The sequence below is a fragment of the Chrysemys picta genome, chromosome 14 (assembly GCF_011386835.1).
Source record: "Chrysemys picta bellii isolate R12L10 chromosome 14, ASM1138683v2, whole genome shotgun sequence".
Taxonomy (NCBI): Eukaryota; Metazoa; Chordata; order Testudines; family Emydidae; genus Chrysemys; species Chrysemys picta.
Window position 1 is genome coordinate 44,508,239 of NC_088804.1, and position 27,680 is coordinate 44,535,918.

The 27,680-nt window shown below is 46.1% G+C and overlaps 1 protein-coding gene across 1 annotated transcript in view; it reads left to right on the top strand.

Annotated features, from left to right (window-relative positions):
* Positions 1 to 27,680, top strand: part of PMFBP1 (polyamine modulated factor 1 binding protein 1) — a 354,325-nt gene that overhangs the window by 152,493 nt on the left and 174,152 nt on the right. Inside the window, exon 4 of the mRNA XM_065567688.1 lies at positions 15,868 to 15,935. Within this exon, the coding sequence (XP_065423760.1) occupies positions 15,868 to 15,935 (68 nt within the window). The remainder of the gene's footprint in view (positions 1 to 15,867; positions 15,936 to 27,680) is intronic.

Consider the following 27,680-nt stretch of genomic DNA (forward strand, 5'->3'; position numbering starts at 1 on the left):
TAGCATTTCTTCCAGAAGAGAAGTTCGGGAACATTTACTGAATTGTTCTCTTCCAGAGAGGATCATCTAAGTTCAGTGAAGCTAATGGGGCTCACGGCTTCTTGCACATACATATGACACCTCTTGCACATCAGTAATTGAGGCCACTACAGCATCGGCTGGCAGCAGAATTCACTCCAGATGTGGACAATATGGGAATGCTGATTAGTATTCCTCCAAAAGCCCTCAGGAGAGAGGGGAGATCTCAGATCATAGGAATATAGAAACTGCCAGATTAGAGCAGATCAGGGTCCATCTACTTCAGGATCCTGTCTCTGATGGTAACCAGTATAAGATGTCAAGTATCAGGGGGTAGCCGTGTAAGTCTGTATCTACAAAAACAACAAGGAGTCTGGTGGCACCTTAAAGACTAACAGATTTATTTGGGCATAAGCTTTCGTGGGTAAAAACCTCACTTCTTCAGATGCAAGCAGTGAGGTTTTTACCCATGAAAGCTTATGCCCAAATAAATCTGTTAGTCTTTAAGGTGCCACCAGTATCAGATGTGTTAGAGGAAAATGCAAGACACTCCTCTATGGAAGATTATGGGTTAACCTGCCTACAGGCAAAGCTTCTTTCTATCTCCTTTCATGCAGAGGCTGGCATATGCCCTGAAGCATGAGGGGTTCTGTGCCATATACCTTCTGAAACTTTTGTAGGTTTGGTGGTTGTTGTTTTTTTGTTGGTTAATTATTGAATTTTGATCCTTATAAATGTCTAAAGCTTTTCTGAAGCATGCTAAGCTCTTATTCTCAATGAGATCTCGTGGCAAGGAGTTCCAATGGCTAATTGTCCATTGTGTGAAAGGTATTTCCTTTCATCAATTTTAAATTGTTGAAGGGAGTTCATTTCAGTCCTCTTTTCCCAGTGTTGTGATCATCACTGATTCATCCTGTCAGGGACGAGGGAGCCTGTTTCCAGGAACTGACTGTTCACTGTTGGTGGAATGTGAGGGATGTGCTGCATGTTCTGTAGCTGAGGTAAGGGAGCCACTAAATATTTTCACTGATCAAAGCTTGGATTTTTAAAGCACTCGCGGACAGCATGGGAGCAGTGTATTTCATCAACAAACAGAAAGGAAGCTCGCTCCCAGCCTCTCTTTCAGGAGACGATGGCTCTGTGGGACTGGTGCCAGGCGCTTCAGGTGCCACTGATGACTATATATCTGGCAGGCACAGAGGGTATGCTAGCAAACAACCTCATCACAGGCGTCAGGGACAACAAGTACTCCTTGGAACAAGCTATTTAAAACAAAACAAAAAACAAACCCTCTCTTTTTCAAGTACGTCAAGAGTATGCAGGTATTTCACTGTTTCCTTTTTTTTTAAAAAAAAAGTCTAAGTCTCTAACTAAGGATACCACAATATCTATATAATATCCAATGGATTTGAAGCTATATGGTGGGGGTAAGTCTGTGTTATCTGTTTTGAAACAGTTGGTTGTTTCCCTCTTCTTTTCAAATTAGTTCAAGTTCTATATTACTCTGGCTGAGATGTGCTATGATATGAAGTTTCTTCTGATCAGGATGAGCCATATAATTTATGGAATTTATACAATTACTGGATTTGTCTATGCGTTCATGATTGCCTTTTTGGGCAATGTTAACAATGCTAACAGAGTTTTGATATCCACTTCATGAATTTTTAATGTAATTAATTCCAGGGATACACAATTGTGGTATTTTAGGAGCAATTTCTAACGTGTCCTTTTATAGTGTTTGTTACTTCTGCCCAAAAAGTTTAGCTGGCATGACCATTATATGTGAAAATAGGAGGCTTCTTGTCATTTACATTTATTGTAATATTGTGTTCTTTTTGGAATATTCTGTCCTATAATTCTGGAGAAATATAGTCCTATGGCTTTTCAGACTTTTATGGTTCTTCTGCCCAAGAAATGGGGCTGTCTGTCCTATAGGCGTCTTTGTGGCAAACAGCATTGCAGTATGTCCTTGGATCCGGTCTGGAGCAGGGATGGACTTGTAGGGATTTGTTTTCAGATGCATTTCTGTTGGACTAGAGCTTCTTTATGCCTTTCCACGGATATCAAAACGTTATGATGAGATAGCGCCCAGGTCATGCTGATTGCTTCAGCATGTCCAGACATTATTGGTATGGAGATCTCCTACCTCTCTCATAGGAGTCTGTTCCTTCTGCCAGTGTCATCAGCGCTGCTATTCTAGAAATAAGTTCTGATCAGAATATGCTGCACCTTGCAGCTATTCCTGACCTGACATGCTCTGTGGAAGTATAGGCAATTCCGGTGGAGTCCCAACTGTCACTTTGATCTAGATATTTAAAGGTAATTCGGCTTTGACAGTCAATGAGATTTCTGGCTCCTAAGTGCCTACATTCCTTTTGAAAATTAGACTTGGGCTTCTAAATCATTTAAGCATTGCAATGCTGAGCACAGCAATGCCTAATAACCTTTAAAAATCTGGGCCTTACACTGAAAAGCTTTCTCCTTGGGCAGTAGATAATTGTCTGTGTTCTGTGTTCATTTAATCTGTTTTGGGCTATTTATTATACCTGTTTTTTTCCTTTTCAGCTTCTTCTTGTCCTCTGTCAAGATGTACTGTTTGTTCTTTTAGTGAATTATTTGCCACTGACCGTTCTTCAGTATCCCACCGTAACCTGATTCCTTATTAATGTCTCCTCATCAGTCAGAGAACTGTTCTGTCATGGGACTGTATCTTGGTCCCATTCACCTTCTGAGCTTTGGGAGTATGCTCTTCGTGCCACTTGTTACTAACCACAGCAATTTTTTCACAATTATATATGAAAAAGTGAGCAATTTGTAGTCAGTACCTGATCCTCCTATCACCGTGTTCTATGAGAACAGTGTTGTCCTGCATCCTTGTAATCTTTCAGGTGTCTGAGTTGCACCTGAATCAGATCATTAATCTCTCCATATTCTTCCCCAAACCTTGTTTTAAGGAAATTAATTCCATCCCATAGGTGCCAAGAGGGCATTGTGTTTTTATTCAGATAGGACGAAGTCATTTAGGAAGTTTTCAAGGCTTTGCTAGCCTTTAGCATATAAAGGGAATGCCATTTCCACTCAGTGCCTGTTCATGTGGATTGAGCACTAAAAAGAACAGGAGTACTTGTGGCACCTTAGAGACTAACACATTTATTTGAGCATAAGCTTTTCTGGGCTACAGCCCACTTCTTCGGATGCATGGAACATATAGTAAGGAGGTATATATACACATATAGAGAACATGACAAGCCTTTGACAAGGTCCCTCACCAAAGGCTCTTACGTAAATTAAGCTGTCATGGGATAAAAGAGAAGGTCCTTTCATGGATTGAGAACTGGTTAAAAGACAGGGAACAAAGGGTAGGAATAAATGGTACATTTTCAGAATGGAGAGGGGTAACTAGTGGTGTTCCCCAAGGATCAGTCCTAGGATCAATCCTGTTCAACTTATTAATAAATGATCTGGAGAAAGGGGTAAACAGTGAGGTGGCAAAGTTTGCAGAGGATATTAAACTGCTCAAGATAGTTAAGACCAAAGCAGACTGTGATGAACTTCAAAAAGATCTCACAAAACTAAGTGATAGGGACTGGGAATGGCTGGCTCATTACAGAAGCAGCTTTTCCTCTCCTGGAATTGACACCTCCTCATCTATTATTGGGAGTGGACTACGTCCACCCTGATTGAATTGGCCCTGTCAACACTGGTTCTCCACTTGCGAAGTAACTCCTTGCTCTCCATGTGTCAGTATATAATGCCTGCATCTGTAACTTTCGCTCTATGCATCCGAAGAAGTGAGGTTTTTACCCACGAAAGCTTATGCCCAAATAAATCTGTTAGTCTTTAAGATGCCACCAGACTCCTTGTTGTTTTTTGTAGATGCAGACTAACATGGCTACCCCCGATACTTAAAATGGCAAATGAAATTTAATGTGGATAAATGTAAAGTAATACACATTGGAAAAAATAACCCCAACTATACATACAATGAGGGGGGCTAATTTAGCTACAACAAGTCAGGAAAAAGATCTTGGAGTCATCGTGGATAGTTCTCTGAAGATGTCCACGCAGTGTGCAGAGGTGGTCAAAAAAGCAAACAGGATGTTAGGAATCATTAAAAAGGGGATAGAGAATAAGACTGAGAATATATTATTGCCCTTATATAAATCGATGGTACGCCCACATCTCGAATACTGCGTACAGATGTGGTCTCCTCGTCTCAAAAAAGCTATTCTGGCACTAGAAAAGGTTCAGAAAAGGGCAACTAAAATGATTAGGGGTTTGGAACGGATCCCATATGAGGAGAGATTAAAGAGGCTAGGACTCTTCAGCTTGGAAAAGAGGAGACTAAGGGGGGATATGATAGAAGTCTATAAAATCATGAGTGATGTGGAGAAAGTGGATAAGGAAAAGTTATTTACTTATTCCCATAATACAAGAACTAGGGGTCACCAAATGAAATTAATAGGCAGCAGGTTTAAAAAAAATACAAGGAAGTTCTTCTTCACGCAGCGCACAGTCAACTTGTGGAACTCCTTACCTGAGGAGGTTGTGAAGGCTAGGACTATAACAGCATTTAAAAGAGAACTGGATGAATTCATAGTGGTTAAGTCCATTAATGGCTATTAGCCAGGATGGGTAAGGAATGGTGTCCCTAGCCTCTGTTTGTCAGAGGATGGAGATGGATGGCAGGAGAGAGATCACTTGATCATTGCCTGTTAGGTCCACTCCCTCTGGGAACCTGGCATTGGCCACTGTCGGTAGACAGGATACTGGGCTAGATGGACCTTTGGTCTGACGCGGTACGGCCTTTCTTATGTTATATCCGAATTCGTGTTCTATCGGGTCGCGTGATATCGGGGTAGAGGTGTAGCTCACAAGAGTGACTACAGAGGGGAAGAGCTCTCAGAGAGCCACCATTAACATTTGGAATTTTCCTTCAGTGTGGAATTGCCATCAGTAAAGCAGCTGTTCCAGTCCCAATCCAATCAATCTCTCCTGAGAAGTAGGCAGCAAACTGCTCCCGGCTAAAGCTTGCCTCTATTTCTCAGAGGAAGCAATTACCTCCCAGAAGAGATCTGCTGGTTGGGACTTTTGCCTCCAATTCAACCACAGCATAAGACATTGCAAACTCTTAATGGCCTGATTGGCTGAGCTGGGGGCATGATTTCCCTCACGGGTGCCCTTGTCTAGTCTATTATTATGTATTTTTTAAACTATTCTTTATTTCTGGTAGCGCTCACTATGAGCGAGGCACTCTCAAAATGCTTATGGAGAATGGACCCGGCTCTAAGGTGCTCACATTCTAAGGACAAACAAGGAGATGAAGATTGGGAAAGGGCAGGGACAGTACGTAATGGAAGTAAGTTGTATGTACAAGTCAGTGTGATTCATTCAAGGCAGTGCAGTGGAAGTGGGTGTTTAAGAGGGATATCAGTGTAGGGGAAGGCCTTGAGGATGAGGACAGAGAGGCTGCACCATGCCTTGGAGGCTGCAGAGAATGAGACACAGAGGTGACTGTGAGAACCTGACAAGCAGGCAGATGAGTTTGGGTGTATTGGCAGGAAGAGGGGAATCGAGGCAACACAAAGCTTGATGAAGGGGGATAAGTGGGAAGGGGCAGAGCTTTCCATGTGGTGGCAAGGGGCTTACATTTGATAATATATCAGAAGGGAAGCCTCGGGGGGGGATTCAAAATGGGGAGTGACATGATCAGATCAACAAGCAAGAGAGATGAGCTTAGTAGCAGGATTTTGTATGGGCTAGAGAGGGGTGGTATGTGCATTGGAGAGTGCTGGATATTGCAGTAATCCAGGCAGGACAGAGAGACAAGGAAATCTTGGAGCTGTTAAAGAGGAAGCAGCAGCATTTGGAAATGGTTTGGATGTGCAGGGCAAGGTGAAGAGAAGAGTCACAAATCAGCCTCAGGTTGCAGGCATGAGTGATGGTGTGGATGGTCTGGTGATGGTGATATGAATAGGAGGAAAGATAAGTAACTTGGTTTTGACAGTGTTTATTTTAAGATGACAACAAGACACAGAAGAGGAGGTGTTTGAAAAACAAGCTAAAATGCACAGCTGGATGGAAGGGAACAGGTCAGTGGAAGACTTGTGCACTATTGAGATGCCTAGAAACAGGATGTAAAGTGAAAAGAGAAAAGGGCCCTAGAGAAAACACTGGGGAACCTCTCAGAGAGAAGGTGAGGGAAGGAATTTCCACTGAAAGATGCTGGAAGAATGGTCAGGGAGGTTGAAGGAAAACTAGTCGAGGGTATCTTGAAAGCCCAGTGAGGATGAGATGTCAAAAAGGAGAGGATGACCAACAGTACTGAAAGCTGCAGAGGATGAGGACAGCCCAGGAACAGGTCATTAGAGACCCTAGTGATAGAAGCCTCAGTAGACTGGAAACAAGGGATCCAACACAGCTGGAGAAGGGGGCATTAGTTGCAAACTGGTCAGTGATTTTAGGATGAAGGGAAGGAGAGAAGTGGAATGATAGTTGGGAAAGCAGATGGGGTTGAGGGATGATTTTCTTGAGGATAAGAGACTAGGGTATGCTTATATTGAGAGAGGTCAGAAATGGAGGGCAGGGAGCGTTTGAGGGAGGGGATAAACACAAGGGAAAGGAAGTCCGCCTAGTCTAGTGGACTATTCCAGTCTTCCTTCTTTTCCTTTGTTGGAGCCTATTGCAACACTGTGGTGACTTGTGACAATGATGCAGATGACAAGGCCTTTTGTAAGAGTCTCTCGATACTGGAGGACAAACACTGTTCAGTGTGCTCCAGCAGGCCAGGGATAGCGCGCTCCTGAGCCTGTATAGCATTCTTTAGCACTGACTTCTGAGGCTAACTGACTTTGTTCATATCTGAGGATGGACCATCAAAATGTGTCCTCTGCCCCTGTGGAGTAGGTGGGCTTTGACCTCCTCATGTGAAATCTAATGATCCGACTGTGACAAGGCTGCACTTTTCACCTCCTCTGTCTTTCACTCCAACCCCAAAAGACTGATGATTCTTACCCTCTTGAGAGAAATTCCTGGCTAAGAACAGAGGGACTGATATTAAACTGAAATGTAGGTGTGTGTACCTTCTGTGGTGAATCCGCTTTCATACAGTTTGTGAAGGGAAGACTACTGCTCCCTATTAATTGGAGAAGTCTCTGTTTTGGTCATATTAGATAGAAGTATTCATAGATTGCAAGCCCAGAAGGAACCATTGTGGTCAAACCAATAATCACTGCTGCAGCCTTGTCTGGGTACTGAGAAAGCAACTGACAACATCAGGTGGCATTGTCTCTTTGCAGCCTTGATGTAATTTGGAGCTGGTTAGAACAGACTCTCTCTGACCCCTTAGCCTCTGTGCTAGTTAAAAGATTGTCCTTCAGAAGGTTTCAGTGGGTGTAGCAGTGAGGCAGCAGTGTCTGCTGTCTCCCACATTTTTATATCCCCTCCTCTTTGTGTTTAGCAGTATAAACTTTGGCCTAATTGCTTAGGAGGCTAATAGCTATTAAGGTGATTGTCTTTGAGGAAACAGAATTCATAATGGGTGGGATATTCTCAGGGGCCTAAGTGACTCTGGAGCACAAATCCATGGAAAGGTAATGGGACTTGGGTGCTTTTGAAAATCCCACCACAATTGACATCTGTAGACACGATTGTAGCAAACCTTTGAAACAGAGATTTCAGTTCTGCCAGCACCAGAAATAATGAAGATGTCTAGGGCTTGGTCTGGCTTCACAAAAATAATGAACCATTTGGAGCTTCTTTTATTAGTTATTATTAAAAAGTTGCGCTGTCCCAGTGTCACGTAGGTGATGCCAGCACTCAGTGAAATACTGTGACTTAGAATTTCCACATGGACAAAACAGCACACTGCTAACATCACCTCCTGATTACTGCAAACTACGAGGATTCCTTGTCCGCGAGAGCTGGAAACAACTTGCTCCAACTCTGTATCCTCTGGAGATTTTAATTCCTCTGTATGACATGCCAATGGCCTGGGCCTCACGTCCAACTCAGATACATGTGTTTGGAGTAGGGAAGCTGCTGTTTAGAGTGTCTTCAGCTCTGTTGGGGGGCTCCCAATGGAATGGGTATTTCAGTCTGAATCACAACCACTCTGCTAATTACAAAGGGAAAAGAAAATTGTGGGAGCAACTAGGAATGGAGTTGCCTGGAACAGTCTCAAAAATCCTGAACTCTCTATTAACAGATCTCCGTTTAAAATAATGTTAAAAAATTAAACCTTTCTAGCCAGGCCTGTGAGCGCTCTGCACACGTCTCTGGGACAAGGAAGGAAGCTATATCTCTGTTCAGATCTCTTCCCTTCCATATTGGCTGCATGCACATGCTGCAGTATGAGTGTTGACTGCTATTGCAGTGTCTCATTTTGCAGCTTTGGAGATTCATAGCTAGCTTCATGATTTTATAAAACATTTGTGTTCTTCGTATGTTATCAGTCATTGGCAGACTCATTGTTTGATAATGTATTTCTCAGCAAGCTGTTTGCGACTCATCACCCTCCTTGCTTTGTAGTCTATAAATATTTAATTCTTTAATGAACTGCTTATATGTAATATCAAATGACTGATGCACTTCTCTCTCCCCCTTTCAATAGTCCTCCTATTTGCAAAACAATTCCTTTTTTTTTTAAATAGCAATATGTTTCATAAATGTTTGAATTTCCTTTTTCTAAGTAGCAATTTCTTCAGGGGGTTTGGTAAAATGACAGGCAGAGGAATGGCTCCTGCAGCATTAAATCAAGTGCCCCATGCTAGTACTGTAGTGGGGAGAGCTGCTTCAGAATGGTCACCTGTTTGTAATTAGAAACATTGTGCTGGGATAGCCGCTGATCACATTTCAACTCTATGCATGTAAAATAGCATTTACAGCCAGCAGTGGTGACCTCCATACTGTTGCAGTTGGCAGTTTGTGTCACAACCCTAATCTTATTCTAAGAATGGACGAGAGTTCTAGTGCATGGATTTGGTTTTGGTTTACATAAAAAAGATAAAACAGCAGCTCCAGTGAATTCCACAGTCAGTATCAAAACCAGTGAGATTTCTCCTCTGCTACAGACACCCAAGACCTTTTAGGGAAGATAAAACACAGGGAAGAACTGTTTTAAGTGTGTGTAATGCCCGGAGAGAGGTTCAGCTAGGACAGAGATCCAAACCTAGGCTCAACCACTTGCCTCTTCAACCTCCTCAAGCAACCCTTTGGATTTAGCAGCCATTCCCTTCTGAAAGAGCTCCCTCTCCCACACCCTGCTCATGCATCCCAGTTCGAGGCTCCATAGCCACTAGCATTCCATGACTGCTCCAGCCCCACAGCCTGGGCCTGCCAACCCCAGCTCAGCCTGCATGTCCCTCACTACATGGCCACCCTTCCTTGACTTGCAACTTGCCACCTCTCTCAAGGCTCAGTAGTCACCTAATCTCTGCCCTGAAGCGCTCTCTTTCCCTCTGTCAAATGAGGAGCTACCTATAGATGCTGAATGTTTTTAAACACTACTAATCCATGTTCCCTGGGAGGCTGAAGAAGTGGAAGGAGGGAGTGGAAGTGCAGTATCCTGGCTCTTTTAGCTTAATTCTTTCTCCTCTCCTTAGAGTTCCTTTATCTATCCACTGGCCTCCTAACTCTTCAGCTACCTCAAGTGCCTTGTCTGTATTTGGAGCTAGAAACTGGCTTGTTCAAAAGTGTCATATGTAATCTTAGTGAAACACCCTCCCATTCACTCACCATGGCCCCTTCCACTTTGTACTGACATGCCCTCACACCACAGTGCATTAAACCCAGACACAGTGGTGCCTTTGGGACAGTCTGTACCCCTATAGTCACCCTTTTTACAAGACTATGATCATTTTTGTACAAAATATGCCTGGTGAGGTGGTATTTAAAAACTCATAATTTGCTGAACATTATTGGCCCGGAAAAATGTGTGGCGACATCATATGTAAAGTTATAAGATTCTACTGTATGATATTAAGACATGTTCCAAGCCTGAAGAGCAGTCACAAACCAGTTCCCCAGAGACAAAAGATTAGTTGACGACTCAGCCAGGTGTCAAACACATGAAATGGACCATCACCTGGTTAAGTGGCCATTCTTTGGCACTAAAGAAGATGTGGGTGAAAATCTATATCTTGACAAAGAAACAGCTGAGGGTTCCTGTTCACACAGACTTTCCATCCCCTGAATCTCAGCTGGAGATGATTCTCAGAGAAGAGAAAGAGCTATAAGAAAGGAGAGCAGATGCTCCAAATTATCTCTCCCTTTATTTCTACCCATGGCATCCACAATTCTTGGAAGCAGCATTGGACTGGGGGGTGGGATCCTGACTGAAAGAGTTTCAGACAGCAAGACTGCTGAAGGATGTGGTGAGAGAGACTTTGCTTTGAATTCACTTAGCTTGTTAAGTTAGGCATTAGTTGCATTTTACTTGTATTTTCTTGTAACTAATTCTGACTTTCATACCTCATTACTTGTAGTCACTTAAAATCTATCTTTTTGTAGTTAATAAACTTGTTGTACTGATTTATTTAAGCCACTGTATTTGGATTGAAGTGTGATTGGGAAACTCCATTTGGGATAACAGGATTTGTGCATATCATTTTCTATTAATAAAATAACAGACTGTATGTGAGCTTTTGTTGCTCAGGAGAGGGCTGGACAGTACAAGATGCACATTCTGGGGCAAGTATGGAGCTGGGAATTTGCTGGTGTTGCCCTGAACTGTAATTCAAGAGTGGCTGGCTATAGCACAGATATACTATAACTGGGAGTAACTTACATGCTGGAGGCTGGGTGTGGGCAGACCAGGAGTGGTTGCTGTCACAGCAAAGCAGTGTAAAAGGCACCCCAGGTTGGAGAACTGAGGGGATGCAGCTGTTCTTCGGACCAGTTTAAACTTGCCCTGTCTGATGTGACCCCTTTACCCTGAAATGGTAGTCCCAGCCCCTAGTATCAGCCATTTCTCCTTCACATTATGTGATCCCTTCATCTGAAAAAGGTATGTCCCTGATGTGACGTGACACCTCCAACTCAATACAGCACATTTCACCATGATACGATGATGACCCTTCACCCTGTTGAGATGGCAAATCCCCTCCCCTCTAAGATTCCCTTAACATGACTTCTGAGATTCTCCTGCTGTGACTCATTTAATAGTGACCCAGCGTGATCCCATTTAGATCCCAGCAACCTATCAAGACCTTCCTCACTGATTTGTCAGATGAGTTCCCATCCATCACATCACAACACAGCCTTTTCCCTGCCAGGCTCAGCTGGCATGCCACCTCCTGCCTTTCAGTGACACAACCTCCCTGCTTTTGGGTATCAGATTCTCCAGGTGAAGGAGAATTTGACACTCAAGAAGCATATTTGTTTTCAGGTACCTGCTCTCTTTAACCCATCATTGGTATGTATACAGTTTAGTGGTTGTGCTCATAGACCCCAGTCAGGATCAAGGACCCATTCGGCTGATCTCTGCATCAACACAGGCAAACATATGGTTCGAGTCTCAAAGAATTTACAGTCTAAAGAAGAAAAAGCCAGACAGAGGTCGGGTCACCTGAGCACAGTGACCAGATGCTGGCATGCACACATCCTGTTAGTCATCTCTCTCTTCATTTGTTTTTATATATTTGCTTTATTTATATTATTCCATATTTTCCTGGCCCCAGTGGGTGTTTCACAGGGGGCTTGTGCTCTGGCATGTCTTGTGTGCAGGATGTACTCGCGTGCTTTCACCTGGATTCAGGAAAGTTATTTTTGGTTTGGTGATCCTTGCCTAGAGGCTGGTACTCTTGTGATCCATTCTGCCTCAGAAATGGACAGTGACAGCCTGCACTGAGGTGTGGCAGGGCTCCTGTGCTCACCACGTTCTCTAATCTATCCTAGGCATGTCTATAGAGCCCACCAGAAATTATCTTATTTAGTACTTATATAGTGCGGACCTTCATATATACAGCTGTTAGCTAATCCTCACAGCACTCCTGGATGGTAGGTTGGTAAATATCCTTCCCATTTTACAGAAGGAAAGCTGAGGCATAGAGAGGTGAAGTGACTTGTGCTAGGCCAGAGAGTGAGACTGAGCCAGGATCAGAAGTTAGGATGATCTGACCTCAATCCCTTTCTACTCAGTTCTCCAGACCGCATTGCCATCACCATAGTACCTGAGCAGAGACCAGGTAAATTAGACCTGCATCATAGAGCTGGTTCTGCTCTTCACCCTTTTCAGCTTCTAGGAAGGGTGTGTGTGTGTGTGTGTGTGTGTGTCTGATACATCTATTTCTCATGCATGATGAAAGTGGCAGCAATAGAGAGATGAGTCCATGAGCCTGAGTACATACAAGCAGCTTCAGCTGGGAGTTCTCCTCTTTGCCACAGCACCAGTCCATCCCCCAGTGTCCCCCTTGGAATAGTTATAGGAGAAGAGAGCACTCGCCTGTCCATCTTGCTTTTCTTCTGCCTGGGTCACCTCAGCACCCGCTCTCTGCTTGGAGGAGACCTGGCTTGACCTTGTACCCTGGTTACTGTGGCCTTAAGAACACTTCAGTAGAGCACTATGGAACCTCTTTCAAACATACAATTATGCCCGATCCTCTGCTGGTATGAATCTGGATAACTGCACTGCGGCCAATGAAACTATGCTGGCATATACCAGTTGAACATCTGGCCCTTAGAGTTTCCTGAGCAACAGACTAGGTCTCTCCTCATCTGTGTCTGCGGTGTGGGATGAGAGAGGAATTCTTTTCATGGTAGAGACCACCTGAACTGCTCTTCTCTCACAGTACCACCTGCTTATTTTGTAGGCAGGGAAGAGACCAATAGCCCCCCTCTCTCTGGAGATGAGCTCTGTCTGCAGCTTGAGCTGTGCCAATGGCCAGAGTGCTGCTAAGGATGTTGTCTTGGCTGGAGCTGTTTGCACTCTGTGTGTGGCTAGACATGGGTTTTTCTGAAGCAGCTATTAAGCACAGTCGACCACAGCTGAAGTGACCACATTTCTGTTTGCCATTGGTTGTTTATGCCCCCAATACTTCTTATTAACCCCTTGTTCTCATCTATAGGTCAACCCAACTGATCCAGAGGAATATTCCTAGCTGAACATGCTTGCAAAATATCCAGTAATCCCTATCCTATATATACCTTTATTTTTTGCACTTGTAATATTGAGCAATAACTGGAATTGTTACAGGAACAGATGCCCTGAAGTCATGGGCTTAACTGGCAGGAGGATCTGGCCTGTGCTGGGAATGACGGTTCTATCTGCTCTTCAGCAGCACCTGTGATAGTGGCAGCAGTGAACACCCCTGTTCCACAGCTGCCTGAGCCGGAAGGAGCTGCACTTGACCTGCCTTTGGTTTTCAGTGGTAGTGAGACAAAGCCAGTAGGGCAGAGACCTATCAGCTGTTGCCCCAGGGCTCCTGACCTTGAAGAACATAGTTGAGGCTGGTCTTAGCAGCAGCCAACCTGGGTGGAGTCCTGCCCCAGCTGCACACCGCTTGTTTTCACTCCCGCCTTGAGGCTGTTTCATTGGATTGCTCCATTGCTACAGAGCTGTGATATGAAGCAGCCCCTCCCTCTGGTTCCTCTTCTCCCTGCCCTCCTGCCAAACCTTCTGGATGAAAACCGGGAATTCTCTGGGCAACCAGCTTCCAGTCCTAAAAGAGGCTCCAGGCGGCATGTGGTGCCTGGTGCTGCGGCTTAAATAAGGGTAAAGGTAAATCAGTAAATCATGCAGTGGGTTGTGCCATTCCCTAATGAGCCTGTTTGTCCCAAGCGCTGTGCTGAGGAGCCTCTTCTCCTTGGTGATAACCTTTCTGCATATTAACATTATGCATGTATTCCACGTGACTTCTTCTGACTTGCCACCTCCTCCTTCCCACTCGTTTAAATAAAAATAATTTATGTGGACATTCCTTCAGTCAGGATTTTCTCCCCCCCCTTTAATATTTCGCTGATGCTTTGCGCACAAATGAGGTCGTTATGCTTTCGCATATCATTAGGGCTTTATAAAGAACAACAGCGACATCTGCATGTGCCGCAGCGCCACAGAGATGGGGAAAAATACAGAAAACAAGCCCCGAATGAGCTCTGAGCATGTCGGCTCTCTTTCCTCAGCTTCCTTCGCCACCACCATGTACACGAGTAATTGTACAGTGTAATCACATCATGGCTCATCTGAATATTCATAGCCGAGACAAAGCTTTGGAGGAGAAGAAATGTGGGGGAAGGGGAAGGGGGAGAATTCCAATATAAAACAGCATTGCATTTCCAAATGAAGGTGTGCATTCTGCACAAGGAATAGATTTGAAATCCAAATGGTCTGTCTGCACCATTCAAAATCTGGGGGGCAGTAGGGTAGCATTGCACACATACCCTCTCCATCCAGAGGAAAAATAAAACACAACAACAAACAGCTACAGAAAAGCCCCCAGTAGAAGTGATATTTGAAGAGTCGCCAACAGTGGCTAACCAGCTGCTGTTTTACCAGGAATGAAATAGTCCATTGAGGGAGCTTTAGAAAGACCCCAATTAATATGTTGTGCATGTATAAGATCTACAAAGAGCCCACTGTATTCCTCTCTCCCCCCAACCACCACCTTCATTCCCTGGCCAGTGCCACTGGAGACTGATCTTAGCTACCAAATAATTGATTAATCACTTCACCAGTGACAACACTCCTCTCCAAAAAGCAAGCAAGAAAAAAAGAAATAACAAACATAAAGAGGCAACTGTTCGCTAATTAGGGTGTAAATTACCGCTGGTTCCATCCCTCTCTTTACCTTAATAAAAAAAAGAGAGAGCAAGAGAGAGAGAAATATAATTCCCATGTTAATGTGTATGTTGTCTTCATTGTTTTACTTTTACTATGTGTATCCTTTATTAATATTAACCAGATAGGGTAGTGGTGTTTGTCAAAGCTGTGGCTGGCTCTGCCAGTGCATTCCCCAAAGAGATCCTATTTCCATACCACTGTGGTTTATATTCCTTTAAATGTCTAGCGCAGCACCATTTCCCTCTTTTTAATACACCACTCTGCTGGAATTAGAAGAATCCAAGGTTATATCCAACATCAAAGGTTTCCCAGTCATCATGATTTTAGTAAAAGTGAAGACAGCTCATGGAACGAGTCCCTGGCTTTTGAAGATAGGCATCAGAGGGACCTTTCTCTCTCTCCCCCCACAACTTTGTACCTCTCCTGGCTCTGAATGTCCCACGCTAACGCGGTTTAATGATATGCAAATGAAATATGCATAAAACCATTCTACTGTATGATGATTAAACACTGGAGACATTAACAGCCGACGCTTCACTGTTTGACTGTAATAATCTTTCCTGAACATCCAGTTTGATTGCGGAGTTATGGAAACCCATAGCAGTTGGCAGAGAGAAAGCGAAGGAAGGAGAGATGCAGGAACGCATCACCCATCTCTGCGTTTATCCCACTCCAGGAGACGTTCCCCCTTTGTACTGCATTCCTAGTGCTGTCTTTTGTAATCCACCCATGCGGTCGCACCAGGGCGATTAACGGGAAAAAACCTCTTTTCTCTTAATGTTTCAAAGCTCATTAGCCAAACGATTATTCCTCATTAACAGCGAAAGCTCATTCATTAAAAGGAAAAATATGCCCAAAAGATGCCAGCGCTGTTAATCCTGAGCCCTGTAGCTGGGCTGTAAATCCCGTGCTAGTATTTTCCATTCAAAAGGGACGCGCGCCAATCCACATTTTTTTTTTTTAAAAAAAAAAAAGGAAAAGAAAACAGTTTGTATGTTTTGTAAAATCCGCAAGAGAGGCAATCAATACTCCCATTGTATGACTTTATTTTTGTCTCTCCCTTTCGATTCCAGCGCCCATCCCTGGCTCAGCGCCCGGTGCCAACAGAACACCTTTCAGGATCCACGGCAGCGCAGCGAACGTAAGTAGCCAGCTGTCCCTGAAACCCGTTTCCAAAACCCCAAACCCCACCAAGTGTGTGTCTGGATTTTCTCCTTCTCACCCCTCCAGTGTGCCACCCGGCTTCACAAGTAGCACCTTCCAAATCTCGCCGTCTTCAAGTTTGTGCATGTCTGTGTGGCATCCCTCCTCCTCCTTCACTCCCATAGTGGATCTTGTAAAGGGCTTCAGATCGGCCCCATTCATCTCCCTGGTGATAGCAGTGAATGTAGATAAATCTCTGCCTGCCTGCTTGCTGCTGGAGTATGATTTTTATTTTGTCTTCTGTGTATACCTGGGTCAAAAAATGGGATGTACATGCACATGCACACTCGTGTGTGGGTGTGTGTCTCATATACACACACACACACGTGTGCGTAGAGAGAGAGAAATAAATACACACGTGTGTATACATAAACATACACATACCTCACATACATACACATCTATGTGCTTGAAAATGTCTGAGGCAGTGTGTGCATATGTGTGTGTGTGTGTGTATATATATATATATATACACACAGATAAACATCTCTAGCTATATCTATATAAACATTCCCCCTCCTCCCAGCAGAGGCTGTGTGCATCTATGATCCTGCCCTATAAGAGCTGTATTCCAGGCTTCTTTCGGAATTCTGTTTGGAGACCTTTATGCTCCCTTCTCTGTCTCTCCCGAGCTGCAGAATTGGCACCTTTCCCTGAGGTTCTCCGAATGGCAAGTGGCATCGGCTGTAGCCTGCATTCTTGCAGCTTCCTGTGGCATTTCTCTCTCGATGTCGGCAACTCCCTTTTGTTTGTTGTTGACTGGGCTGGGGTTTTTTGTTTTATTGTTTTGGTTTTTTCTTTAGTTAATTTATAAATGAACCCAAATGTCAAACAAGCCAACAGCTTGCAAAAAAAAAAAAAAAAAAAAAGCCCCGCACAAGCGCCTTCTGCTGCGACAGATGCCCAGATTGCCCCTGGCACGGAGGATGGGCACAAGGGGTTTGTTGTTGTGGTTTCTCTTTTGCTGTTTTTGTTGTTCCCTTTAAAAATAAAGACTCCAGGATGCCGGCCTCGGCTTGGAACGCAGCGGTGTCATGGCGGAGACGACGGCCTTTGTTTCACAGGGTGTGAAAGCATCCCTTATGCTGGCTCCACTGCGGCAGAATGACGTGTACAGGGGGGAAAAGTGCTGAAAGTCAGATTTGTGCCTCGTCGGTGGGGGAGTCCCCCAGATCCCCAGTAGCTGAGTCCCTGTGTCCGAGGACGGGCTTGCAGTGGAAGAACCTAGTCTGTAATCCTGGCACTTGCGCCTTCGGTTGCTGCTTGCTGTTTGCTCCTGGGGGTCTGGATAATCTCCCTTAGCTTTACCGCACTGTCTGGCCCGCATACAGGGCCCCTGTAACATATACCCGCTGCTGTTATCACACGAAACTGTGGCGTTGCCACTGAATGGATGGCACTGTGCCAACTCTTCTGCCATCCGCCCTTGCAGCTTCTTTCCTCCCTCCCTCCCTCCCTCCTCCTCCTCCCCCCATCGACTTGACGTTAATTAACACACGGGTTAATTGATTTTAAAAGCTGAAGAATTACAGTTAACTTTTCCCACAGGGTACAGACGCCAGCCGCTTGGCACAATTCTGCCTTTCACACTGGTGCAGGGGGGCAGAGAAAAGCCCTCAGCAAAACTAGCCACTGCTGAGGGAACATTGTCTGCTTATTGAAGTACAGCTGATGGAAGCCGACGAGCTACAGTCTCATCCTTTGCAATATGTTGCCATTATATTTTCTTATAAGTAATCAAAGCAACTCCTCCTCCTCTCCCTCCGTCACCCGCCCCCTTTTAAAAATGAAAGCGCTGCGGAAGTTTGAGTAGGAAAAAAATGGCTTATTACAATAAACAAAAACAAAAAAACCCATCTTTGCTTTATTTAATTAAGTAGTTATGAAGGAGAGGGCTCCCCACCCCAAGCACACTGAAACGATGGGGTAGGCAGTTTGAATATTGCTGCCTTTTATACATTGGTCCTATTTCCCCGTATTTTTTGTCTCCCTAATTGGCTCAGATGTGTTGCTAGTGGTGAAGAATCTCAACCAGGGGGAAAGTTGGCTTGTTGTAATTAAGAACAAAATTTACCATGTGAGAGCTTTGTTTTTTGATTTCTCTCTCCTTCACCCCCAATCTCTGCTGCAAATGAGGGCAAATTACAGTGCAGATGGGAGGAGACATGGCAATGCTTGGAACTTGCTGCTTTCACTTTTTTATGCTTTCGTTTTATTTCATTTTGTTTTTTAAAAGCATGAAGCAAGTGAAGCGACAAGAGGAATCCATTATGCAAATCACGTCACATTTGCATAATGTCTCATGACTGGAATATGCAAATGGGCTGTATAATTTATGAGTGCCAGTGTCTGTCTAAAAGTGTTTCCCATAATTTAAAAAAAGTGAGCCTGTGAGACATGGGGAAGGCGGCTTGGCTTGCTGCCCTACCGGGGAAGCTCTGAGCTTTCTCCTCAAAGTGCTCCCTGGTAGCAGCAGCAGAAATTAAACTTCCAAATGCTCATTAACCCATCAGAGGCAAAGACCCCTTTCGCTCTGTCTCTCCCCACCCTTTATTTTCTGTCCCTCCCTCCAAGTCCACCCACCCCCACTTCTAACTTCTCCACAAACCACATGACTAATGCATAGGATTTCACGACCCGTTGGAAAAGAGAGACGGTTTCTGGGCAAGCTTGCTGTTTGCTTGCTTCCTTGTTTGTTTGTTTGAATCAGGATGACTTGGAGACAGTGGATGAGAAGAAGAGTCTGCTCCTTCCAGCAGTGTCTTTGAGACAGACTGGCTTTGAAGATGCAGTGTGTATCAGGGAACAGCATTTTAAGTTTCTGTACATAGCAGGCATTGTGGCATGTGTCAGTGAGATTGCTCGGTGTTTCAAATGCATTGTGTCTAACTCATGATTTCAGTAAGGGATCTGTGTCAGACTTCTTGAAGGGCTATGAAGGTCGATCTAGTGATGGCACTACCCAGCGAGAGCGAGTTCATGGCTGGAGCTGGCGAGCTCCAGTTCCAACCATAAGAAAGTCTTTGAAATGCTCTGAAAATGCAGGACTGGTATCAAGGCTCTTTATGCCCTTTACTTTTTACCCAGGACTTGAGAGAGTCCTGTTTGAGCCTAGAGTGACTGCAGGGCTTGGAATTACAGTAAATAACGGAGCGCCCAGGTACTTTCCAGTGGTGCAATGGCACCCACATGCTACATGGATGCCTGCCTGAGAAAGACCTAGAACAAGAGTAAGTAATTATTGATAACGATATTTGGGAAGGCGGATTTTCAATTTTGACTCTGCCATACACATATGGGAAGGTCGTTTTGATCCCAAAGTGAACTCAGTGGTTTGGAGTTGCCTCTTTAAACATGTTAACAGTCTGTGGATGTCATTGAACTCCTAGTACTGGCATTCTGGGAGTGAGTGCAGCGCTTGGGGTGAGTGTGTGGCAGCGGTTGTCAGTTTTGAGTTGAAAAGGCCCCATTCGGTTATGAAGCTGTTTCTGAGTGGGAGAGAAGAGTCAAAAACTTCTCACAGGAATCTCAATTTTCATTTAAAAATTTAGCAAGTTTCTAATCTTTCTGGTTTCAAAGAAAAGTTTCTGAATGTGAATGAAGCTGCCTTAATTGATGAACGTGTAATTAATGACAGCTTTCATATGAAAGCATAAATTCATACTTTTAATATAATTCTGTATGTAAAGTTACCATATTTATATGCACTGTAAGTGTTGGCTTTGGCCATACATGGTATAATTAGCTTTTAAAATATTAACAAATTATTGTGTGTTACCATGTTTTTGTGTGTGGCTAAAACAGCACAATGGATTTCAGGACATGGGCACAACATAATTTTGAGGTGTGAGGTCACAAGAAGAAAAAGTAGATGTGTTTTGAATCTTGGAAGGGAAGGTGAGAGTTTTTGAGGAACCTGTGAGAAAGCAGTGACAACCTTACACATCTAGACTTCAGAAGGTTTTTTTGTTTGTTCGTTTTTCCCCAAGTACCTGGAAATTTGCTGCCTTCTTCCTGCTCTGAGAAGAGAGGCATCTGCTGAGCAGCCCCTGCAGTGCATCAGACCACACAGTTCCTCACCAGGTAGAGCTCAGGCTAACTTAGAATGTGCCTCCAGGAGAGGACTGAGCCTGTGTATAGGGAGGATATGTGACCTACACCATGAACACTTGGACAAAGAGAATGGGGGCATCCTAGCAAGTCAGAGGGCATCAGCACCATTGGGAGTCAGGAGTGGAGAAGCAGCAGCTGGCCAGAGAGGATGGGAAGGGAATGGAGAACAATGATGCTGTAGCACTGGAGAGTGAGGGAAAAGCTGGTCTCCTGAGGAACAGTGAGGGAAGAAAGGCTTCCTGAGCAGGGTGTGGAGTGGTAGCACAATGGTAGGGTTTTAGCATTGTCCTTCTGACGCTAGCAGTGATGAGAATCCCTTCGGGGTATGGCTGATGTTGAGACGATGGGAGTGAGGGATCTATTGTGTGAGTAAAATGATTGGCAGGCTATCGGGATCGGGATTCTGTCCCTACTTCGTGGGAGTTGTCTGTCTGTCTGCCTTTCACTCTTTGCAGGGCACTGGCTCAACTCGCTGCTGCTCTCTGGCTGTCAGTGTCAGCTGTCCAGTCATTCCTTAGATAAGCAAGAGCACAAATGAAATATTGATAAGTTTTAAACTAAATGAAGCAAAGTTATTGTTCTTTCCTGGGATGCTATGTATACTTCTGGGACCCTGCTCTTCCTGCTTTGCTCTCTTCTGACCTACACAACTCGTTCTGGACACCTTCAGTGCCACCCCTGAGCTGCCTAGAGGGTTGTGGAGGGGCCTTGAGGGGCTCTCCTCCCCTCTGCAGCCCACTGGCGTGGGGATAACAGGCTCCATTTTAGACTTTTAGCCTGTGTCATTTTGCTGCTTTGGGGCTTTACAAACTCCAGCTATGGTCTGTGGATCTGCAGAAGGCAACATGCTGAGAACCATATAGTGTGACACGGGGGAGGTTGTAGAGCAGAACTGGTCCATCAAGGGATCTTTCCCTTACCAAGGGGTTCACAGAATGAACAAACTGCAGAACCACTGGCTTAAAACATGGCTTTGGGTTAGTTTCCCCTCTGACTGGAAGCATACCTGCTTCTCTGGACAACTAGACTGGTATAAAATAGGGTGCTGGAAGGTATTGGTGAAGCTTCTTTCACAAAGCTCTGCTGATTCGCCTCAGTCCTGCTCTGCAGCAACGCCCTGTATTCGGATCCTGGAGCCCCTCTCCCCTGCATTTCTGCCAGGCCACTCCCATCCTAACCTGGAGCTCCTGCTGCTATTCCTGTCCCACACCCCAGTTCTGCTAATGCAGCCTGCAGTGCCCTTTACTTACGTTCGTGGCAGGGTATTATGAAGATGTCAGTGAATCTGAATTGTGACAGAGGCATTGGTGTTTCGTGACTGACAAATTTTTCTTACGTGTTTGCTCCCAGTCAGGCTAATGGCAGAAGCTGAGGGCATCTTAGGAGAGCTAATCTTTAGGGTGCTGCCCCTCAGAATACTGAGGGTGCTTTTCAAACCTTTGTGAAAAAGTAACAACTGCCAAAGAATGTTGTTTCCCTCTTTCATGAACTTGTGTGTCCTCTACATTCTCTTTGGGTAGAACCTGAGGAAACTCTGTTCCCATGTAAGTGGTGACTGTCGGTATTTCTGTAAAACAAAACCCGCACATATTCTCCATTTTGTCCCCAGCTACCATTTTTTAGACTGATTTTCGAAAGAGTAACCTGTGCCTTGCACTTAGGAACATCCTAGGTTTAAGGACTGAAGCATCTATTCCTGTGCCAAAGATTTTCTAGCCCTTGCAAGCTGTGAAATATAAGACCTTAAAATGGATAAACAGAGTGGTGATAGTCTGGCCTGGAGATGGGGTGCTCACCTGAGATGGATATATTTGGCAAAGGGGTACAGTCTTTGAGTCACCTGCTCAGCGTAGGTGGAAAATGCATTTCTGCCCACTGATAACATTTGAGTGTGCCTTTTTTCAGGACCCTGAGGCAATGCATTTGACAACTGGGGGGGAGTTTTCTGCTTGTTTCAGTTCATGGAAGAGCTTCCGCCTTCCAACTAGCATTGTCTTGATCTCACCAAGTTACTCCTGAGTCAGCAGTTTGCTTCTTGAAGTCACAGGGTGGCCTTGCTGACAGTACCATTCACTCCATACAAGGAGTTGTACAGCAGGGAGTCATACAGTGAATGTCTGAGCCCATGGCATTGTATGTTCTCCCTGAGTGGTCGGACAGAGCTGTTGAATAGGAGGGGGAATAAAACTGAGCCTGGTGGGACTTGGCACATTGAAGCTTTTGGGGAGCAAGAATAATTTCTCACGATAACTCTCTGGTATCTGCCCCAGGGGATTCCTGATCCCAGCTCAGTGCACCTCCCATGATCCCTGCCACATTGTGTAGGTGGGCCTGCCCTTCTTTATGGCCAGTTGTGCTGAAAGTCACTGATAAATGCAGCAGGGTCAGCACGTCTGTCTGTCTAATCTAAATGAACTGCCCATACCAACCTGCTCTTTGAAGTTCGCCACTATCCCCACATTGCCTCAGATTTAACCCTCATCTCCTCACCTCTAAGGCCCAGCCTACGTCCAAGTACACACTGGAGACAACAGGCTTGAAACATTTCACATTTTGAAAACGAGGGTGTTTTAGAAGGAGGGAGGCTTAGCAGAAATGTCCAGCTTTACCAGCAGGACAAGGCTGTAGCAGCATGGGCACAGGCCCAGTTGCCAGTGTGTCTGCTCCAAAAATAATTGTGCAATCTCTGTTTTAAAAAAAAAAAAAGCACATCCTGCTTCTCTCTTTCATTCACTGCCCAAACTGTGCAAGCAGTTTCGGTGCCTGTGAATGATACAGAGCCGTGGAGTATTCCCCTTTGACGGTCCATGGCATGACTCTGGCTGGAGAGTCAAATAAAAGCCATTCAGTCAGAATCCTGATGCTCAGGGGAGCCAGCCTGAGGTCACTCCAGCTTCCTGAACTCTCCCAGGCAGCCACTTGGAGTCGTCGTCAGGCAGCGATTCAAAATCCTGCCTCTCTGAGCTGAGACACTGCTCTGGTCTCGCTCTCCTTATGGGCATTACTAATTTTAAAATACTTTTGTCATGCTGTATCATGACAAACAAAACAGGTGGTAGATGCTGTGTGTGAAATTGGGATTGGACTAACAGCACATCTGCTCTAATAGGAAGCACAGGTGGTTGTGGAGGTGATGCTCTTACATTTGAAGAGCTAGACTGACCCTTGTAAAGAAGTTACCAGTCAGCACTATCTGTAGCCTTGGGTGGAACTCGCCAGGTGTCCCTAGGACAGGTGGCTTCTTACAGAATGACTGATGGTAATGGAAGAGATCCCATGTCCTGTTGTCCAAGAGCAAAGCATCAGTGGGGGAGGTATTACGGCAGTATGGGGACCCATGGGAGACATCACTGAGAAGTGTCGGCGGGGGCAGGATAGCAGATCTGTGGGAGGCATCACTAAGTTGTAGTAGAGGGTTGGGGCCCACAAGAGGCTTCAGCACTGCAGCCTGTTGGGGGGGATGGCAGACCTATGAGAAGCATTGCTACAGGCTGCCAGGGGGAGAGGGGTCCGCAGGAGGCATGGTGTATGGCCCATGGTGTATGGCCCATGGTGGCAGGCCTGTGGCAATTGTCTCGTTGGTGGGATGATGGATCAGTGGGAAGTGTTGCCAATACATTTTTTAAAAATCAGCAGGTCCAGACAACTTGCATCCAAGAGTTTTAAAAGAGCTGGATGAGTTTGCTGGACCATCAGTGTTGATTTTCCATAAAGTCTTGGATCACTGGGGAAACTCCAGAAGACTGAAAGAAAGCTAATGTTGTGCCAATTTTTTAAAAGGGTGGATGGGATGACCCGAGTAATGATAGGCCTGTCAGCCAGAAATTGAACACAGGCTGATGCAGGACTCAATTAATAAAGAATTAAAAGAGGATAATATAATAAATGCCAATCAACATGGGTTTATGGAAAATTAATCCTGTCAAACTAACTTGATATCTTTCTTTGATGAGATTACAAGTTTCGTGGATAAAGGGAATAGCGTCGAAGAATCTACTTAGACTTCTCTTGGTACTGCACAACATTTTGATTATAAAACTAGATCAATATAAAATTACATGGCACACATTAAATAGATTAAAAACTGGCTAACTGATAGGTCTCAAAATGTAATTGTATACAAGGAATTGTCATTGAGTGGGTGTGTTTACAGTGGGGTCCTGCAGGGATTGGTTCTTGCCCTATGCTATTTAATGTTTTTTATCAATGACCTGAAAGAAAACAAAATAATCACTGATAAAGTTTAAGGTGACCCAAAAATTGGGTGGGTGGTAAATAATGACGAAGACCAGTCACGAATTCAGAGTGATCTGGATCACTTAGTAAACTGGGAGCAAGCAAACAATGTTCATTCTTCTTCAACTGCTTGCTTGTGTCCATTCCATTGTAGGGGTGTGCGCTTGCCACGTGCACCGGTGCCCAAGTTTTTCCCTCAGCAGTATCCATAGGCGATTGGCTCTGGTGCCCTCTGAAGTGGCTCTGATGGCACGGTATAAGGGGCGCCGCTGGCTCCCCCCAACACTCAGTTCCTTCTTACCACCAGTGACGGTGCTGGAACATCATCTTGCTTCAACAAGCTTTCTCGTTCTTAATCTGTTGATACGAACTTTTGCCCGTATATGGTTAAAAGTTATTAGTTTCCCTTAGTTTAGTTAGTTAGTCCCGGACGGGACTCAGCCTAGGGACAGCGACATGGGCCTCCGGCACCTGGACATGCTGTCGATGCCCAAGGCCTTGCAGGCAGCACAGGACAGCTTAATGTTACCGGTGCCAGCCACGGCGGTGCCCCGTTCTAAGGGCAAACCCGCACTGGGACCTTTCCAGCGGTCCCCATCTGTGCGGCACCACTCCCCACCTCAGGGAGTGTCCTGCCAGTGCTCACCCGCATGGAGCTGCCAGGCCTCAGGCATCGGGAAGCCAGCCCAGAGGGCACTGGATTCAGGGCACCGCTCGCCGGGCTCAAGGCGCGAATTGCCGGTGATTTGGTGCAGGCCCATGGAGGTGTGCCTGTCCCTGCAGTCACATATTGGGACTGGCCCACCCGCTCTCCTAGTGTGCGGCACCGCTCCAGAGACACAGGTCAATGGTCCGGAGAGCCTCGCTACTGGTCACGAGAGCACCAGTACGGGTCGCCACTGTCGGGTCAACACTCCACACCTCACCGGTCGACGGACTGCCACTGTTCAAGAAGCGTGAGGCGTTGATCGCTGGGCTGCCGTCGCAGATCTGCCAAATGCCATTGGTCTCCGGGAGCTCGGCGTGGGGACTCATCACCCTCTGACAGATCCCTGTCACAACGCCGGGATCAGCACCATTGCGAACAGTCAGCACCGTCCTGGTCTCTGAGATGCGATCCCTCCTCTGAGCAGGAGTCTATACCAGAGTGCCAGGGTCCCGCACCGTGGGTACCCACTCTGCCAGCGGCACTGCCCGTTGCATTGTGGCCCCCGGGCCAGTGGCCTAGCCCCTGGTACCTTTGGAACCATTGGGGGTTCCCACAGCCCTCGCAAGGGCTCAGGTCAGCCTCAGGGGCCTCGGATAAACCATCAGCCATAATCTCCCACCTGCCCCGCTGACGCAGAGAGCTCTGGGGAAAAAACCCCTCAGCTCAACCCAGCTCCCATGGAGGAACCAGCCGAGCAGCCTTCAGAGGCGGCAGATCCTCTGGTGCCGGCTTTCTCCTCATCTTCGCCTGACGAAGTGATTACAGGGCCCCCTCATCCAGTCCCGCAAGATGGTGCTAAGGCCCATCAGGACCTGCTAAGAAGGGTCGCCTTGAACTTGGGGCTTCATGCTGAGGAGCTGGAGGAACCCTCGGACTCCCTATTTGATGTCCTTAACTTGGCAGCGCCAGCCCAGGTGGCATTGCCCTTGCACGAGGGGGTGGCAAAGATCACCAAGTCCCTGGGGCAGACCCCCTCATCGCTGCCCCCAACGCAAAAAGGGCAGAACACAAGTACTATGTGCCTGCTAAAGCTTCTGAGTATCTTTTGTGACAGACCCAGACCAGTGGGGTGCAGGAGTCTGGTAAAGGTCAAATCTACTGGTCACCGGATGAGTCGTTTTCTGTTCCCTGAGTGACCAGAGCAGGGGCTGCACTACAGTAATCAGGAACCTGCTAGAACCAGTTCAGGCAGGCAGGCTAATTAGGACACCTAGAGCCAATTAAGAAGAAGCTGCTAGAATCAATTAAGGCAGGCTAATCAGGGCACCTGGGTTTTAAAAGGAGCTCACTTCAGTTTGTGGTGTGAGTGTGAGGAGCTGGGAGCAAGAGGCGCAAGGAGCTGAGAGTGAGAGGGTGTGCTGCTGGAGGACTGAGGAGCACAATCGTTATCAGACACCAGGAGGAAGGTCCTGTGGTGAGAATAAGGAAGGTGTTTGGAGGAGGCCATGGGGAAGTAGCCCAGGGAGTTGTAGCTGTCATGCATCTGTTACAGGAGGCACTATAGACAGCTGCAGTCCACAGGGCCCTGGGCTGGAACCCGGAGTAGAGGGCGGGCCCGGGTTCCCCCCAAACCTCCCAATTGACCTGGACTGTAGGTTCTTTCAGAGGGGAAGGTCTCTGGCTGTTGGCTGTTCCCCAACCCACATGGTGAATCTCTGAGGCAAGAAAATCCGCCAATAAGTGCAGGACCCACCAAGATAGAGGAGGAACTTTGTCACACTTCACACGCACTCTGCCCCAAGCTCCCTGGTGGTCTTGGCGGTTAATGAATGGGAAACGCAAGGCAAGGCCAGCCAGCCACAACCCCGAAAAATAAAGACTCAAGGAGGCTTGATTTGTTTGGAAGAAAGGTTTATTCGTCCTCAAGCCTCCAGCTGTGGGCGGCCAACCACCAGGCCAGATCCAGGGCAGGAATGATGGAGGCCAGGGAGACCATGCAGAACTTCAACTTCTTGAGATACTTGTTGAGGTCTTGCAGGTCCAGAATGGGTCACAGATCCCCCTTGGCTTTGGGGATTAGAAAGTACTGGGAGTAGAAGCCCTTGCCCCTGTACTCCTGAGGGACTTCCTCCATGGCCCCCACTTGCAGAAGGCTCTGAACCTCTTGGGTGAGCAGTTGCTTGTGAGAAGGGTCCCTGAAGAGGGACGGGGAAGGGGAGGACAGAAAGAAACTGGAGGGTATGACCCTGTGCCACGGTGTTGAAGACTCAGCAGTCTGAAGTTATAGAGGCCCATGCAGGGAGGAAAGGAGACAAGCTGTTGGAGAAACATGGGGAAGCAGGATCCGGGGAACAGGCTGGTAGGTCACCCTCAGGCGCACCCTCAAAATGCTGCTTACCACCCTGTTGGTTGCGGGTGGAGCTCGACTGGGCAGAGGGCGCTGGCTGGTGACCTTGCTGGAGTCTGTAGTCTCTGCTCTTTTTACGGGTAGGCTCCAACCTGGGTTGGCTCCCAGAGCCCTGGGGCTGCTACGGTTTAAGCCGCTTTCTGGCCAGGCCCAGAGTGTAGAGGCCCACGGTCCGAAAGGTCGCCTGGGAATCCTTGAGCCCGTGCAGTTTTGTGTCTGTTTGTTCAGCAAATAGAGCTTGGCCATCGAATGGGGGGTCCTGTATTGACTGTTGGACT